This window comes from Didymella exigua (assembly GCF_010094145.1).
Source record: "Didymella exigua CBS 183.55 unplaced genomic scaffold M421scaffold_15, whole genome shotgun sequence".
Classification (NCBI taxonomy): Eukaryota; Fungi; Ascomycota; class Dothideomycetes; order Pleosporales; family Didymellaceae; genus Didymella; species Didymella exigua.
In genome coordinates, this window is record NW_022984789.1 from 47,592 (window position 1) to 62,285 (window position 14,694).

The window sequence follows — 14,694 nt, forward strand, 5'->3', positions numbered from 1 at the left end:
TTTCGACAAGCACCGAGCATCAGGTAGTTCATACTCATAGTCCCTATCAATCTCACCAAAAAGTTTAACTAGGCGTGTTCCTCTGCACTTGCACTAATGTCCTGTCGACTACGCTTCGGCTGCTTTCCTGTATCCCGGGTATGTACACATCGAACACGACATGCACAACCCCTGGCGCATACATCTTGACTCTCTCAACATGCTGCACGCGCACCACCCCCGCCTCCCCTGCGGCGCCGGGGCGGTCGTTTAAAAGCCTCTGGAACGCCGCCTCGACCTCGGCCGTGCGCGCGTCCACCTCCAGCACTCCGACGTTCTCGTGCGCGTGCACCCAGCCCCCGCGCGTGGCGTCGATTAAGCCCACGGCGCTGCGCCAGCTCGGCCGCGATACTGGGAGCAGCCCTAGATTGACGTGCCGGATTGGAGATATGTGGCGACGTAGATTGGATAGGATGGAGGGGGCGTGGGTGTTGCTCATGGCGAAGATGAGGAGGGAGGGTTCCGTGGCTGCGGTGCTTCCGACACCATCGACTCCTTCGACACCGTCGCGCCAGGCGTCCCACTCGCTCGTCGGCGCATCGTGAGCCGGCACCTGATCCGCAGTGAAGACGCGTGCGCGCCAGCGGTTCAGCGCACACCCCCTGCGCAAGCCCTCGACGCTCCACGGATTCAGCTCGAAGCAGAGGAGCCGCATCCCTGCGCGGCGGTAGCTGAAGGAGAAGTAGCCGATGCCGGCGTACATGTCTACCGCTGTGGCTCCTCCACCCTCCAAAGTGCGAGGCTCAGAACTTGTCAGCTCTGCGGAGGCGAGACGAAGGATCCGCGCTTTTTCCTTGACGTTGCCCCGGCTGAACATGGTGTACAGCGGCGCCCAGGTCTGTCTGATCCCGTTCTGCACCACACCAACCCACAGTGCGTCGTCAAAGTCCCGGGGCGTGGGAGCACGCAGGGTCTGCGGCGTGGGGCGCGGGCCGAACGAGCCGTGCAGCGGCGCGAGGTTCACGGGCGACCGCAGCTCGTTCGCTGCGTCGCTGCTGTGCGCGGCCGAGGCTGCGTTCGACGCTGGGATGGGCGAGTTGAGCGCTATGTGGGTGCAGTCCAGCGCCGCGGCTACGTGGGTCCATACTTGTTCGAGAGTGTGGGCGTGCGAGTTGATGAGGTGCGTCCAGGGGGGGTTGAGCGAGATGCTGGGCAGCAGGAGCAGCGGCTTGTAGACGGAGTAGGAGTCTGGGAAGCTGGAGACTAGGCTGTCGATGTCGGTGGGGTGGTTGGCGGACGTGAGGGCGTCCGGCGGCAGGGACTGTAGTGCCGATCTGACAGCTCGACGGAGAGGATTGGGTTCATCGTCGAGAGAGCGGTTGGTCTGGCTTGTAGGTGGGGTCCAGGACGAGAGCGTGATGTCTTGCGACAGATGGGTCAGTTCCAGCTCCGTGAACAGCCGGACAGCTGTGGCTGGAAGCGAGTCTTCGGATAGTGCTGGAATCGTGGTGGGGACGCGCATTCGCTGCTCGACTGAATCGTCTGGAGCTATCCCGTGGTATCTGTCGAATCTCGTGACTCTTTCCAGCGCCACCTTCACCTCCTTGACGAGGGCCTTTGTGACCAGTAAGACGTATCTTGCGCCGCTCGGGCCGGATTGGCGTGGTCGCTGCACCATGGCGTCCGCGTCCATGGTGGTGGATGGTGGCTCTGGTTGTGCTGACTCGAGGAAGTCGGCTCAGACATGTTGCGGCAGAGTTGATCAAAACGGACACTTGACGACAAACTCTACAGGTTCAATCCATCACACCGGGTTCAATCCATCACACCGGGTTCAATCCATCACACCGGGTTCAATCCATCACACCGAGTTCAAAGAGCGGCAGACATTCTCGAAGCGGCTGTGACCATGAGACTGTATCGCAAGAGGCAGCCGCGAGCATGCATCTGATTGACGTCGAACCTCATGCCCCGCCCCCACCAGCAATGGCACGGCCAGAGCGCCAACCACGTCCAACATCAACTTCCCATAGTCCTGCCCGTGCCGTGCCGTGCCGTCCGTCCAACGACCACAACACCATGTCGTCGCACCTCCAGACCGCCGTGACGCCGTTGCACGCGCCGGACATGTCCTTTACAAACCTCGCCCTCGTGGCGCAATGCGACGCGTTCCCGTACGCCGACGTCGACCCGTCCGCCTACCTCGCGCGCACAAACACATACTTCCAGCTCCGAGTTTCCGGGCACGACTACGCGCTCGGCTACATGCTGCCGTCAGTCGCAGAAGTGTTCCGCGGCGTGGCGGGCTGGGAGCTCGACGACGCGGAGCGCGTGCTGACGCTGACGGGCGGGGACTCGGCGGTGTCGCGCAGCGCCGCGGTGGAGAAGACGATGCTCGCGCTGCGGGAAACGGGGCATTTCGAGGTGCTGAAGAAGTGGCGCGGGGAGCTGTACGCCGTGTATGGGCGGGACAAGGAGCTCCTGTTCAACGTCGAGCGGAGCGCGTCGGCGCTCTTCGGGGTGGTGACGTACGGCGTGCACCTCACCGCGTACACGAGAAGCGAGCAGGGCGAGATCAAGATCTGGACGCCGCGACGCGCCAAGACGAAGCAGACGTACGGCGGCATGCTGGACAATGCTGTAGCGGGCGGGATCGCGAGCGGCGAGAGCCCGTTTGAGAGTCTGGTCCGCGAGTGCGGCGAGGAAGCGAGTCTGGCGGAGTCGCTGGTGAGGGAGCGAGCGAGGGCGGCGGGAACAGTGACGTATTGGTATGTGAGGGATGAGCGGGCGGGCGGTGAGACGGGACTGCCGCAGCCCGAGGTGCAGTACGTCTACGACCTCGAGCTGCCTCTGGACGTCATCCCCAGGCCGGGAGACGACGAGGTCGAGGAGTTTTATCTGTGGAGCGTGGAGGAGGTGCAGGAGGCGATGCGCAAGGGCGAGTTCAAGCCAAACTGCGCGCTGGTGGTGCTTGATTTCTTGGTCAGGCACGGGATTCTGACAGAGGCGAACGAGAGGGACTTTATCGAGATTGTGTCGCGGTTGCACCGGCGGCTGGAGTTTCCTACGCTGTGATGGAGCGGGGCACGGTTGTGAGGTGGAGGCGGTGATTTGTGAGGTGGAGGCGGTGATTTGTGAGGTTGAGGAGGTGATTTGTGAGAGGAGGCGATTTGTGAGAGGAGGCGATTTGTGAGAGGACATGGTTTGTAAGAGGACATGATTTGTGACAGGACATGATTTGTGACAGGACATGATTTGTGACAGGACATGACTTGTGACAGGACATGACTTGTAAGACGACATGGTTTGTGAGATTGAATTGAGATTGAGATCAGGATATCGAGGGTATGCAGACGCCGTAAATAGAGCCCTCCAGATGATAGCAATACCACCGCACAACGCCGCCCATGCTTGCTTCTTTTTATCCCCTACACCTCGAGCTCTAGCTGTGCTTGAGCAGCATGTAGATGTTGTCAATCTTCAGGCCGGTGAGCTTCTTGAAGGGGCCTTCGATGTACAGCAGCAGCCCGCCGAAGCTGGCAAAGTACTTCCTGCAGCAGTGTCAGCGCAAGCCCACCGTCGTCGTCCCAGCGCCACAACTCACAGAGTATCGCCGTCGCCGTCCTCGAAGCGGTAGTTCTTGCCGTAGCACACGTAGTCGTACATGTCCGCCAGGGTCGTGGTGCCCTGCTTGGTCACGTTGCGCCAGCTCGTCTCCTCCTTGGTGCCGTCGAGGTTCAGCGTGGTGGCCAGGACCATCTGCAGCTGCTCGCCCTGGTGGCAGGGGAACAGCTCGTGGTTGATGTCGAGGGTCATGGTGAGCGAGCTGTCCGACGACGTGCCGAAGATGCGCGACACGCGGTCGTAGCGCTCGCTGTTGACCTCGGTGAGGGTGAAGGTCTCCTCGAAGACCTGCGCGTCGGCCATGGCGGGCGGACGTAGAATTCAGAGGGGGCGCAGACACTGTGCAGGGCTGTTGGCGGGTGGGCGTGAAAGTTCAAAGCGCTGCGGAGAGCCTCTCTGCTGGGCGGGCGCTAGACGGGACCTCCGCCGCGCCGCAACTCGTCTCCCGCGCCGCAACTCGTCTCCCGCGTCCTGTCTGTCTCCCGCGTCCTGTCTGTCTCCCGCGACCTGTCTCCCGCGACGCGACGACTGCTCGTCTGCACGTCGGCCGGCGCATCCACGTCCGCGTCTCCCCCCACGTCTGCGTCTCCCCCCACGTCTCCCCCCACGTCTCCCCCGCCCCCCGTCTCATGTCGCAGCCGCTCTCGTTCTTCGCCCTGCTCGACATGGCGCCGCCGTCGCCTGGCATCGACTATGCGCACTCGAGCTCCTGCGGCAGCCCGCTGGCGCTCGACCCGCTCAACCTGCGCAAGCCCGCGACGACGGCGCAGCACAGCCCGCTGTTCAGGCTGCCGGACGACATCTTTGCGTGCGTGCTCGACTACCTGGACCGCGACGAGGCCTGGAGCCTGAAGCGCCTGTGTCGCGGCATGGCCGCGAGCGAGTCGGTCACGCGCCTGCTCTACACGCACCCGATCCAGCTGGCCGACGTGCGCGACCTGCGCCTCGGCGACTGGAAGTACCGTTCCAGCGGCCAGGTGCGCTGGCAAGCGTTCCAGGCGAGCATCGCCGACGCGAACCGTCGCTACGTGCAGAGGCTCGCCGTGTCGCACTGGGCGAGCCTCGACGACTTTCGGTGGATCGAGGCGAACCTGCCCGCGCTCGCCAGCCTCGACCTGTCGGCCATCAAGGACTTTGTCTGGACGCCCGAGGAGACGTGGACCTGGAGCATGCTGGCCGACGCCTGTCCGGCCCTGTTCGCCCGCCTGGACGAGCTCGAGGTCGGCAACTGGGCCGACTACGCGGCCCACTCGCGCATCGAGTACAGCTACTCGTACAACGACTACCGCTTCAAGCAGAAGTTCCGCCTCTCGCGGCGGCGCGGCGGCGGCTCGGTTGCCAAGCACATCTTCCCGCTGTGCACCCAGCTGAAGACGCTGGCCATCCGTGAGCGCTACTCGGGCTTCCAGTGAGTCGGCCCCCGCCCCTCCCGGGGCGGCACGAGCGCCTAGCTAATGCAGCTGCAGCACCTGGAACGAGTGGGAGGTCCACCAGCGCGTGTGCTGCCTCGTCGACGGCGTGCAGAGCAACTGCCCGGCCAGCTTGACGAAGCTCAAGGTGCACGACTACGCCCCGTACCGGTCGCTCTTCTCCTCGGACGCCACCGACTGGCGGCAGCTCACCGACGTCGAGATTGGGCTGTACTCGTGGCTGGAAGACCGGCGCGAGCGCGATGTCATCGGACCCATTCCCTACCGGATAACACCGGGGCATCACCACCGCGACGAAGAGGAGGCGTTTGACGACAAGAGCTTCGACGTGTGCACGCGCAACCACATGACGCTCGGTGAACACGTCGTCAAAGGAGTCGGCGCCACGTTTGAGGACCTGCTACGAAGCCTGCGGACCATCTCGAACAAGTACCCAAACATCAACATCAAACCCATGCGCAACCTCGAGAACATTACTCTCCACCCGTTCCACCTCGTCAACGTCATGTCGCGCCGCCTGCCGTTTGGCCTCGGCAACGTCCCGGCCGACAACACGGCGCCAGCCGATCCCTGCTCCAGCGTCAATGTCCAGGAAGCCATCCGCTGGCTGCTCGGCAAGTGCGACTGGAAGCCGATCCTCGCCTGGGACTCGATCATGTGCGACGTCTTCCCCGCGAACCTGGAGCCGAGCAGGCCCTTTGTCGCCAAGCCCAAGGTCATAAGCCGCATCGCCACCATGGTGCGCACGTTGCGCGGCCTCGACATCCCCATCCGCATCTCCATTGGCGACCGCACCAACACATCAACCTCGTGCTCGCCCGACGGCAGCCTGTACTTTGGCGACTACAAGACCTTCTCCGGCACGGGGGATGACAAGGTCGAGCAGCTCCTGCCCACCCAGGCGGCTTTCAATCTGAGCCCCATTGCCCACCTCGTCGACGAACTCACCATCCAGTACCCCGTCGACGTCCCCGGCGTCGGCGGCTACCTGCGCGCCCTCCGTCGGCGATCGCCCGCGGAAAAGGCCCTCATGGACCGCGAGATGACGGGCTGGCGTCGCTTCTGGGCGCGCTACGCGCGGCAGTTCACCAACCTGAAGAAGCTCACGGTCAACGTCCCAAAGGACATGTACGACGACTGGGCGCGCACCGCGCTGCCCGCGCTGCTCGCCGACCCGCACTGGGACGTGCTGGAGACCACAAACGGCCACGCCGACGCGGGCTTCCTGGCCAACTACTTGCCCTATTCGTCCTGGCGCTATGGCTGGCGCAACAAGGGCCGCATGCGCTTCGTCCAGCGCGTCTTCTTCCGCCGCCACGCCGCCCCGCTCGAGCTCGCCGACCCGCACGCCGGCTTGGACGAGCTGGCCCGCGAGCAGCGGTACATCTCCGCCGCTGACATTGCCGACCAGGACCACACCGGACACCGCTTTTGGGCCGGCGAGCAGGACAAGCAAGAGACGAAGCCTGACGAGACGCCCGAGACAAAGGCCGACGACAGGGAAAAGGACGCGGGCGCGGCAAACAGCAAACGCAAAGCCGCCGCCGCCGACGACGACGACGACGAAATCACGGGCGAGGCGAGCAAGAAACCCCGCCTCGACGCTGCCACGCAGAGCGCCTGAGTAGCCGCTCGCCGCGCAATGGTATTGACACGGCTGTATGATGATAACGACTGCGGCGTTTGGGTTTTTGGGACGGTCATGGGCATGATGGTGTTTAGCATGTGAGAATTCATTGTGTTTGTTGTGCGATTTGTTCCATCACGCAATGGATCTGCCATGCTTGTGACATGTTCGCAGTGACCGCGCCTAACGTCAGTGGTCACGAGGAAGCAGCAGTGCAACGTCGCAGGTCTTCATGTTTGCATTCATCATACAGTATCCCCATCGTATTCTCCATACAGCCCGGTCAAGTCCATACGGCCCGGTCAAGATCCTCACATCGACGCCCACTCGACCGAGAATGCGCGAACACTGTCCTCCTTGGGCGCCTTGGGGTCCTCTCCACCAACCATGTACGCCTTCTTCGTCCCTGTACCCAGGCGACCTCCACCTACCATGTCCAACAGATCAAACTTCTCGTCCCAACCCAGCCCCGTAGCAAGGAAGTGGCTGTGGTACCGCAGCGGGTCGCCGGGGTAGACAGAGTAGTTGCAGCCGAAGCGGAGACCAGGCATGAAGAAGTAGCCGCGTGAGTGCAGGAAGCGGAAGAGCGGGTAGCTCTTGGGGACTACTGGGAGAGGTCGGGAGACATCTTGTGCTGGGCTTGGCAAGGGCGGTGTGGATGTGGTGGGTGTGATGTACTGGCGTTGAGCAAAGACACTCTTGGAGGCTTTCTTGGCGGCAGGTGCGGATGCCGCTGGCTCGGCGTCGAAGAGCAAGGTTGACGCGGTGGACGGGTCGACCTCTTGTGGGTCTCCTGTTGGCTTGGAGGCCTCGTCGACGACCATGGGTGGAGCGACTTCTCGCAAGTCGACCTCCTCAGGATCGTCGGCAGTAACGGCCTTGAACTCCTGTTGCATAGCCTCTTCGAGCTTCACTTCCACAGACTCTGCGTCTTCCTCTTTTGCTAAGAGGGGCATGGCCTCTTCGACTTCTGCCTTGTCGATCTTGGCTTGAGCCGGGCCAAGCTCCAAGAAGGACGAGCCTTTCATGATTGAACCAAGATCAGAAAAGGACGAGCTGAGGACAGAGGTCTGCGGCGACAATGTTGTTACTCGGCTATCCGATGCAGCTGCGGCAGGCTCTGATTCTGCTGATGATGGAAGAGAGTTCAGGAACGAAGACCCCTTCATGATAGAACCCAAGTCGACGAAAGACGACCCTAGCTCAGAAGCGGCAGTGCTCGATGACTCTGAAGGTGCCGACGGCACTGAAACCGACGATGATGTGTCGAGACCATAGCCAGCAGAGCCAGGTCGCTCTACATGCACTGTAGCGTCAGATGTGGTGCTGTCAGCTATGCTGGGTGCTGTTGTCGTGCTCTCGATGGCCGCAGTGCTATCCGCGACGTTCGGGGCAGTCTCAGTCTCGACAGTCGACTTCAAGCCTTTCTTCTTCAAGGCAGCATCCTTCTTCTTCTCTTGCGCGGCCATGTTCTCTCGCGCAGCCTCAGTACCCTGGCGGTCCATCTCGGCCAGGTACTTGAGCCTGTCGACACGGCTCATCTCTTGAAACCCCTGACGATGTGTCTCAACATCATCAACGATGTGCGCATGTCCTCCCTCTACAAGCACTCGTGCCTCCTCAGGCATGAGCTCGAGTGGAACGCCTAGGAAGACGTTTTGCTGCGAGAGGTTTGGAATTGTGCCGACTAGAACGCCACAGATGTTGTGGCTGCGGCGAACGTGCGAGATCACATCGACATCGAATAGGAGGTATCGCCCTGCGACGCAGGAGATAGGGAAGGGTTCGGAAACTTCTACTGGAGCCGGGGCTGGCGCCATAGTGTCGATCTAGAGCGAGAGCTGTTAGCTTTGCTGCTTGGCAGGAAGGTGTTTGTTGTCAAGGTATCAGGCAGAAGGTTGGATCATAGTGTGAATACAATAATTTGAGTCATCAAGTCCCATCTTGTGGGATTCAGGGGATTGACAGATATTATGGTGTTAATCATAAGAGCCTCGGGGAAGATCCCGGCTGTGGAAATTGCGGAGACTGGCTTACCTTCACTTGTGTGGTTTCATCGTGGTGGTCGATTGATGAGAAGAGCTTGAGGTAACAAACGGAATTTTGTAGTTGGCGGCTTAGCGCCTGGCCCAAGCGCAGCGAACCCCACCCCGGATATGCGACGCGTTCCTGCGTCCAAACAGTCGACCAAAACAGATCAACATGTCGACGAACCGTGCTTCGACCGCAAATGGCGCGCAGCCTGCGCCGGAAAAGACATACTTCGAACAGCAGCGCGAAATGCTGGTGGGCGAAATCGCTCAGGTAAATCCACCGCCCCGCATCTCCTCACACACACCGCTGCACACCGCCGTGCGCTCAACGAAACACGAGACTGACCGAGCTTCCAGAGTCTCGAACTGGTCCTTCAAAACATCAACAAGCTGAATCGCTCCCTCGAAGAGATCACTCAAGTCGGCACCGAGTTTGCACCCGTCGAATCGCTGTGGAGCCACTTTGAGAATGTCATGGCCAAGAATCCGAATGAGGGCGAGGAGGGCGCACCGGAGGGGCAAACAGAGCACGAAGGGGCTACTGAAGTGACAGAGCATGAGAAGTGAGCAGATATCATGCTGAATCGGTGAAAAAGTCGTTGTCAATCGGTCGCTGCCAGTCCAGATGTGGACATCGAGAAGGCTGCCAAAGTCGTGACGGTCAAGGTCTTGCCGCAAACGATCCGGCCATGTTGAAGATGTCAGTCGAGCCGTGGGGGAAGTCAAGGAAGCAGGAGTAGAGCTGGTTCGAGGATCAGGAAGAATACCGGACCAGGAGACTCGACAGGAGAGGCAGGGTTGGCTGACGAAGCTGCACGACACATCTGGCGCGGAGGCGAGGGTTGATTGGTGAAGTCCTGTGGATACATGTGAAGAAGGATGTATTCTGTGGACAGGTCTAGATTTATTCGAATGGATAGCATGTACGTTGACAGGTCACTGCGCAGGCAGGGTACTGAAGTCTGTGAAGATGTTTAGAATTTATTCCTATGCGTGGCGGTACGCGCTCGCCCAACTAAATACCGAATACAGATACAGAAGGTGAAATGCACACGTAGACTATTCAGGTCGAAGCCCAGTCGTACAGGTTATCGCTCAAAAACAGCCAGAAACGCCGTCAATCATATACGTGTAGCAGGCTACAGAAGTGGTAGCAGCGGCTGACCAGCATGGCGGTGGGAGCTGCTACCAGTATGCAAAAAGGGATCGAAGGCGTGATGAGATGGGCATTAAGCATCTTGATCGTGTCGTCCAGCGTCGTGTGTCGAGATAGCCGTTCCTTCGATTGCAGAGGGCACGTTTAGAGGATCGTGCACCCCTTACTGCCCTTCTTCTTCTTCTTAGGTAGGTCTGACATGGTCGAGATGGTCCGGTGATGCCCAGCTGCGGCGGGTCTGGAGGAGGTATCTGTGCGCTTATCTGCTGGCGTCTTCCACTCGTCGCCAACGGCAATTGTAACAGCAGTGTCAAAAATGTCCTCGACACCATCCTGCTCTTTACTACTGCACTCCATGTACATAGCACCCATCTTCTTGGCGACGGCACGACCCTGCTCGGGTGTCACTGGTGTGAGACCTTGGGTCTTGAGAAGCTCAATGCAGTTCTGCTTGTTACGCAGATCTGACTTGAGACCAAGCAGCATCAACGGCGTTGTGGGGCAGAAGTGGAGGACTTCGGGGTACCACTTAGACGAGTTAGTGTGTGCGACTAAAAGTTGGAAGTGGGCAGCGTACCTTGTCCATGACGTTTTCGAGCGAGTTGGGGCAGTCGATGGCGAAACAAACAAAGATGATGTCGGTCTCTGGGTAGGAGAGCGGTCGCAGGCGGTCGTACTCTTCTTGCCCAGCAGTGTCCCACAAAGCGAGCTCGACCATCTTGCCCGTTGGCAGATGCGGTGTCTGGGTGATGTAGTTCTCGAATACCGTCGGCACATATTTCTGCGACAGTCAGTGATGGAAGACAGTAAGGGCGCGGTGTCGTGGGTGTACCTCTGGGAAGTTGCCGGAGCTGTAGCTGATCAACAGACATGTCTTTCCGCAGCCGCCGTCGCCAACAACGACCAGCTTTTTCGAGAAGCTCGGCGGCTCGGTGACAGTGGTGTTATTTGTCTGCGAGGTCCCGTATGAGCTGACTGTGCCATTGCTGTTGCGTTCGCTGGGTGTGCGTATGGGTTTGCGGACCGGTGTGATGGACGTAGCGCCTGGGGCTTTTGTGCTCTGCTTGCGGCGCAGGTAGTCGTAGTTTTGCGAGGGTGCGGTAGCCATGACAGGAGTGGGTGGAGGTGTCAACGTTCGATGGTCGCGGGAATGCAGACCGTGGTAACAATGCGGACGGCGGGTTGGGGTGCTGGGGCAGCGTTATGGTAGCGAGGGGCCGAAGCTCATGGGCCGCCGTGTTTATACGCTTGGTTGCCGTCATTCTCCCCGGCAACCACACGGCGCTAGCCGTCTGGTCGCCGTCAACCCCATGTGCGACCCAGCGCACGGCCATCTTGATGTCGCATGCACCGCGAAGCCACCCCGCCCTCTGGCCATGATCGTCCTGTCTGCCCCGAGACACTCTCCCGCCGACTGCTCCCATGTATCCCCAGCATGATGCGCCCGCGAGCGTGGCCCCCAAACTCACAGGCGCTGCGACGTTAGCGCCGGCGCAAAAGGAGAAGCGGCTGGATGCAGGAAACCGGCACCACGACCACTGTGCGTGCAGGCTGTGTGCAGGCTGTGTGCGGTTGAAAGAGACACAAGCTGAGCGCTGAACAGATGCTCGACGACTGCCCAAGTGGCGCAATGACCTGCGCAATCGCCTCATCCCCATAGTGCGCTGGGAGACGCCTTGGCTAGCCTGGATGCAGGACAGCATGCGCTCGCCAGCGCTCGACACCTACTTTGCCTACACAGCGAACCTTGGGACACATACCTTCTTCATGGTCTTCCTGCCAGTCCAGTTCTGGTGCGGCTATACAAGCCTTGGGCGAGCGTACGTCAGCGACCTGTCACCGAAACCTTGAAGCTAGCGCGACATCTGACATGTGCAGCACCGTCTTCATGCTGGCAGCTGGAATCTACTGGAGCGGGTTCCTGAAGGACATGCTATGTCTGCCTCGCCCGCTATCGCCGCCCCTCGCTCGTATCTCCATGTCCGGCTCAGCAGCGCTCGAGTACGGCTTTCCCTCCTCGCACTCGACGAACGCTGTCTCCGTTACATTCTATGCGATATATATGATACGACAATCAGACGAGTACAGCTCTACGGTCAACATTGGTTTGCAGGCGCTGTTTTACCTCTACGCGGTCTCCATCATAGTTGGACGGCTGTATTGTGGTATGCACGGCTTTCTTGATGTCCTGGTTGGAAGCACACTTGGCGCACTCATAACCGTATTCCAGTTGGTCTTCAGCGACTGGATTGACTCGTGGATTTTCAGCGGCACTTACAAGGATCTCATCATAGCTACCTTGGTCGTTTTCGTCCTAGTTCGAATTCACCCCGAGCCTGCTGACGACTGCCCATGCTTTGACGACAGTGTTGCTTTCTCTGGTGTCGTCGTTGGCATCAATATCGGCGCATGGCACTATGCGCAATCAGGGTTCGCGGTTAACGACCTCTACCCGTCAACGGTGCCCTTCGAGCTTGCGCAGCTGGGGTTGCCCAAGGCTATCATACGGACACTGCTTGGTGTCGTCATCATCTTCGTATGGAGGGCAACAGCAAAGCTGACGCTGTTTAAGATTCTACCGCCTTTGTTCAGATTGCTGGAACGAGGTCGCATGAATCTACCCCGTGCCTTCTTCCTCAACGCCTCGTCATACACCTCGATACCCAACATGCGCGACGACGACAACGTCATCCCACCCGCTTCGCAGCTACCGCAGATGCTCAAAAACCTTGCACATCCACGCAAACGATCTGTATCAGTTGGACCGCAATCAGCTTCTGACGCATACGAGACGCTTGCCTACCGCAACCGTCGGCGACGAGAAAGCGTTACCTCAGCTGATGGGACGGTACTCGAGGATCTAGAGTGGTCATCTACGCCGCCATCCCAAGCAGTGGCGCCTGCGGTCGAAAGAGGTCAGCCCCTGCTAGGCACCGGCATGCTGCCTACACCAATGGCTTCTCGAATCCACTCATACGAGCAGATGATGGGCACAGGCAACATCAAAACCCTCGATGGCAAAATGGAAACGCCGCCGGACAGCGATACGGACCTTGCAGGCGATGCCACGCTGAAATCTGAGGAAGAAAACGAGAAACGCGAGCTCTTTATGAAGCTCACGAAGCCACGTGTACGGTACGATGTTGAAGTCGTTACCAAACTGATTGTGTACAGTGGTAAGTGACTGTTTGTGTCGAGTGTTGCCAGCTACTAACTGTTTACAGGCATTGGCTGGTTTGCCGTGGGACTTGATCCCATCATTTTCGAGCTGGTCGGCCTTGGTATCGGCATTCGACCATAACCGTCGTTATTTGTCTTTCTATTCTGGCTTTACATTCATAAGATTACCTTGAATATGTCACAACATACCCGAATGGCTGGTCCTCCTGGGACATGAGAATCTGATACCCTTTCCGCGTTCGTGTCTCCTCTCGCGTTGGGTATGGTTCATTGCTGCCGTCGTGGCCGAACCCTCAAGTCTCACCGAGCGGAAACTTCACGTTTCCCAACGCATACATCTGACCCACAGTAAGGCTCGATCAAGAGTACAGTATTTCGGATCTGGTGTGGGGTCAATACGAATATTAATGTCCGCTAGCGTCTGTGTGGGCCAAATCTCCAGCCCACTTACACCGATACCATCAATGACTGTCGACTTAACAGTCCTCTCTAAACATCTAAGGTTATATATTTTATTAAGGGAACAGATATCATCAACAGTAGTAACAAGCTACAAGGTCCTGTGGTCTAGTGGTATGATTCTCGCTTAGGGTAACTAAGCTTTCTTGCGAGAGGCCCCGCGTTCGAGTCGCGGCAGGACCCATCTTTTTGTGCTCTTAATGTCTTGGTGCAGGGCTGCAGCGGTTGTCTTTTTGCCCAGGGATGTGCTAGAGTCCGAAGGTAATGCCTCAGGAACCATTGAAAATTCGAGTGTGTGTCGTTCTGTGCACATGAATTTAAGGCTCTGTATGAGTCGCTGTGCTTTAAATAGGATAGGATGACAGCAGAGTACTGTGTGTATCTATCTGCTAGGACATTCCGGTAAGACCTTTTAGCAGTTCATAAGAGGTCCTTCTGAGATCAGGATCATATAGGCTTTGTTAACACTTGCAAGTGTTGACTCGAAAGTAACTATGATCGGCGCCACGTTTACTTCTCTAGCTTGTACTTTCTCTGGGTGCAGCTGAAAGCAGTGTGGCGGTTGTGAAGGACTCGTTTGGTATTCTAAAACTCGCCATACTGTTCATTTGCTGCTCAAGAATTGGCTATTTGGGTGTACGTTTGGAAGTTCCCAAACATTTTCTTGAGGTCCATGTTGGACCGTCCCCGATTGTTCGCTCACTACTACTTGCACAAAAAATGATAATGAAACAACACCCACGCTGGATTATCTACCGACTATCGCTAAGCACTTCTGAATTCTGTATCTATATACTGACGGAGTTACAGGGACTGAAGTAGCCTTGTTTTTGGGTTGCAGCGCAGTGCAGTTCGCATCGTCATGTTTACGCAACACCGAACCGACATGCACACAGCTGGAGCTAGAATTGCCCACCTATCCTTTCAGAAGAAATGCGGCAGTTCCAAGGGTCGGCGAATGGGAGGTTTGTAGATGGTGGGTCGCTGCCTGATGTTTCCATCCTGCGGTGATAGATCAAAGTCAGGGTGAGGGTGCGGCACTTGCAGACGCTGATGGTTCATACCTCGAACCCACTGCGCTGCCTATGATCTTTCCTCACACAAACCCAATCTCCACGACTATTCTCAACCATGGCGACGACCGAGCCGATGGACCTGATCGATATCGCAACCCTTCTCAACCACGAGCGAATCAGCAGAGAGCCA

The 14,694-nt window shown here is 58.5% G+C and overlaps 8 protein-coding genes and 1 non-coding gene across 9 annotated transcripts; 5 read left to right on the forward strand and 4 right to left on the reverse strand.

The window, feature by feature from the left end:
* Nucleotides 1-64: 64 nt before the first annotated feature.
* Nucleotides 65-1,501, reverse strand: M421DRAFT_64243 (uncharacterized protein; the record flags this gene model as incomplete). The annotated part of the gene is made up of 1 exon (XM_033596135.1): nucleotides 65-1,501. One exon carries the CDS (start codon nucleotides 1,499-1,501, stop codon nucleotides 65-67), a length of 1,437 nt encoding a protein of 478 aa, XP_033448084.1.
* A 605-nt stretch (nucleotides 1,502-2,106) lies between these two features.
* On the forward strand, nucleotides 2,107-3,054 carry M421DRAFT_101267 (thiamine pyrophosphokinase; the record flags this gene model as incomplete). Its single annotated transcript, XM_033586618.1, has 1 exon — nucleotides 2,107-3,054. The coding sequence occupies one exon, from the start codon at nucleotides 2,107-2,109 to the stop codon at nucleotides 3,052-3,054; it is 948 nt and encodes a 315-aa protein (XP_033448085.1).
* Nucleotides 3,055-3,421: 367 nt separating this feature from the next.
* M421DRAFT_63777 (DNA-directed RNA polymerases I) lies at nucleotides 3,422-3,906 on the reverse strand (the record flags this gene model as incomplete). Its single annotated transcript, XM_033596087.1, has 2 exons — nucleotides 3,422-3,530; nucleotides 3,584-3,906. 2 exons carry the CDS (start codon nucleotides 3,904-3,906, stop codon nucleotides 3,422-3,424), a joined length of 432 nt encoding a protein of 143 aa, XP_033448086.1.
* A 338-nt stretch (nucleotides 3,907-4,244) lies between these two features.
* On the forward strand, nucleotides 4,245-6,492 carry M421DRAFT_47487 (uncharacterized protein; the record flags this gene model as incomplete). Its single annotated transcript, XM_033594717.1, has 2 exons — nucleotides 4,245-5,011; nucleotides 5,070-6,492. Coding segments are annotated over 2 exons (2,190 nt in total), but the record flags the coding sequence as incomplete, so codon positions are not given.
* A 479-nt stretch (nucleotides 6,493-6,971) lies between these two features.
* M421DRAFT_64074 (SEN34 subunit of tRNA-splicing endonuclease) lies at nucleotides 6,972-8,480 on the reverse strand (the record flags this gene model as incomplete). Its single annotated transcript, XM_033596113.1, has 2 exons — nucleotides 6,972-7,397; nucleotides 7,725-8,480. 2 exons carry the CDS (start codon nucleotides 8,478-8,480, stop codon nucleotides 6,972-6,974), a joined length of 1,182 nt encoding a protein of 393 aa, XP_033448088.1.
* A 375-nt stretch (nucleotides 8,481-8,855) lies between these two features.
* Nucleotides 8,856-9,721, forward strand: M421DRAFT_421032 (uncharacterized protein). The gene is made up of 2 exons (XM_033592690.1): nucleotides 8,856-8,964; nucleotides 9,051-9,721. The coding sequence occupies exons 1-2, from the start codon at nucleotides 8,863-8,865 to the stop codon at nucleotides 9,258-9,260; spliced, it is 312 nt and encodes a 103-aa protein (XP_033448089.1). The 5' UTR covers nucleotides 8,856-8,862; the 3' UTR covers nucleotides 9,261-9,721.
* On the reverse strand, nucleotides 9,651-11,063 carry M421DRAFT_161685 (ras-domain-containing protein). Its single transcript, XM_033587684.1, has 3 exons — nucleotides 10,682-11,063; nucleotides 10,427-10,630; nucleotides 9,651-10,377 (listed from the first exon to the last, which is right to left on the reverse strand). The coding sequence occupies exons 1-3, from the start codon at nucleotides 10,955-10,957 to the stop codon at nucleotides 9,994-9,996; spliced, it is 864 nt and encodes a 287-aa protein (XP_033448090.1). The 5' UTR covers nucleotides 10,958-11,063; the 3' UTR covers nucleotides 9,651-9,993.
* A 258-nt stretch (nucleotides 11,064-11,321) lies between these two features.
* M421DRAFT_421035 (PAP2-domain-containing protein) lies at nucleotides 11,322-13,372 on the forward strand. The gene is made up of 3 exons (XM_033592691.1): nucleotides 11,322-11,669; nucleotides 11,728-13,025; nucleotides 13,074-13,372. Exons 1-3 carry the CDS (start codon nucleotides 11,551-11,553, stop codon nucleotides 13,148-13,150), a joined length of 1,494 nt encoding a protein of 497 aa, XP_033448091.1. The 5' UTR covers nucleotides 11,322-11,550; the 3' UTR covers nucleotides 13,151-13,372.
* Nucleotides 13,373-13,585: 213 nt separating this feature from the next.
* On the forward strand, nucleotides 13,586-13,671 carry M421DRAFT_t73. Its single transcript has one exon. It is a non-coding gene; the product is annotated as a tRNA-Pro (tRNA).
* Nucleotides 13,672-14,694: the final 1,023 nt, after the last annotated feature.

Excerpts from the sequence above, each read along its gene's own strand:
- M421DRAFT_421032 (XM_033592690.1), top strand. The coding sequence starts at position 8,863 with ATGTCGACGAACCGTGCTTCGACCGCAAATGGCGCGCAGCCTGCGCCG. Across the intron at positions 8,965-9,050 it reads TGGTGGGCGAAATCGCTCAG|AGTCTCGAACTGGTCCTTCA; the intron begins GTAAATCCACCG and ends CCGAGCTTCCAG.
- M421DRAFT_161685 (XM_033587684.1), bottom strand. The coding sequence starts at position 10,957 with ATGGCTACCGCACCCTCGCAAAACTACGACTACCTGCGCCGCAAGCAG. Across the intron at positions 10,631-10,681 it reads GCTCCGGCAACTTCCCAGAG|AAATATGTGCCGACGGTATT; the intron begins GTACACCCACGA and ends TGACTGTCGCAG. Across the intron at positions 10,378-10,426 it reads TCGAAAACGTCATGGACAAG|TGGTACCCCGAAGTCCTCCA; the intron begins GTACGCTGCCCA and ends AACTCGTCTAAG.
- M421DRAFT_421035 (XM_033592691.1), top strand. The coding sequence starts at position 11,551 with ATGCGCTCGCCAGCGCTCGACACCTACTTTGCCTACACAGCGAACCTT. Across the intron at positions 11,670-11,727 it reads TATACAAGCCTTGGGCGAGC|CACCGTCTTCATGCTGGCAG; the intron begins GTACGTCAGCGA and ends TGACATGTGCAG. Across the intron at positions 13,026-13,073 it reads CAAACTGATTGTGTACAGTG|GCATTGGCTGGTTTGCCGTG; the intron begins GTAAGTGACTGT and ends AACTGTTTACAG.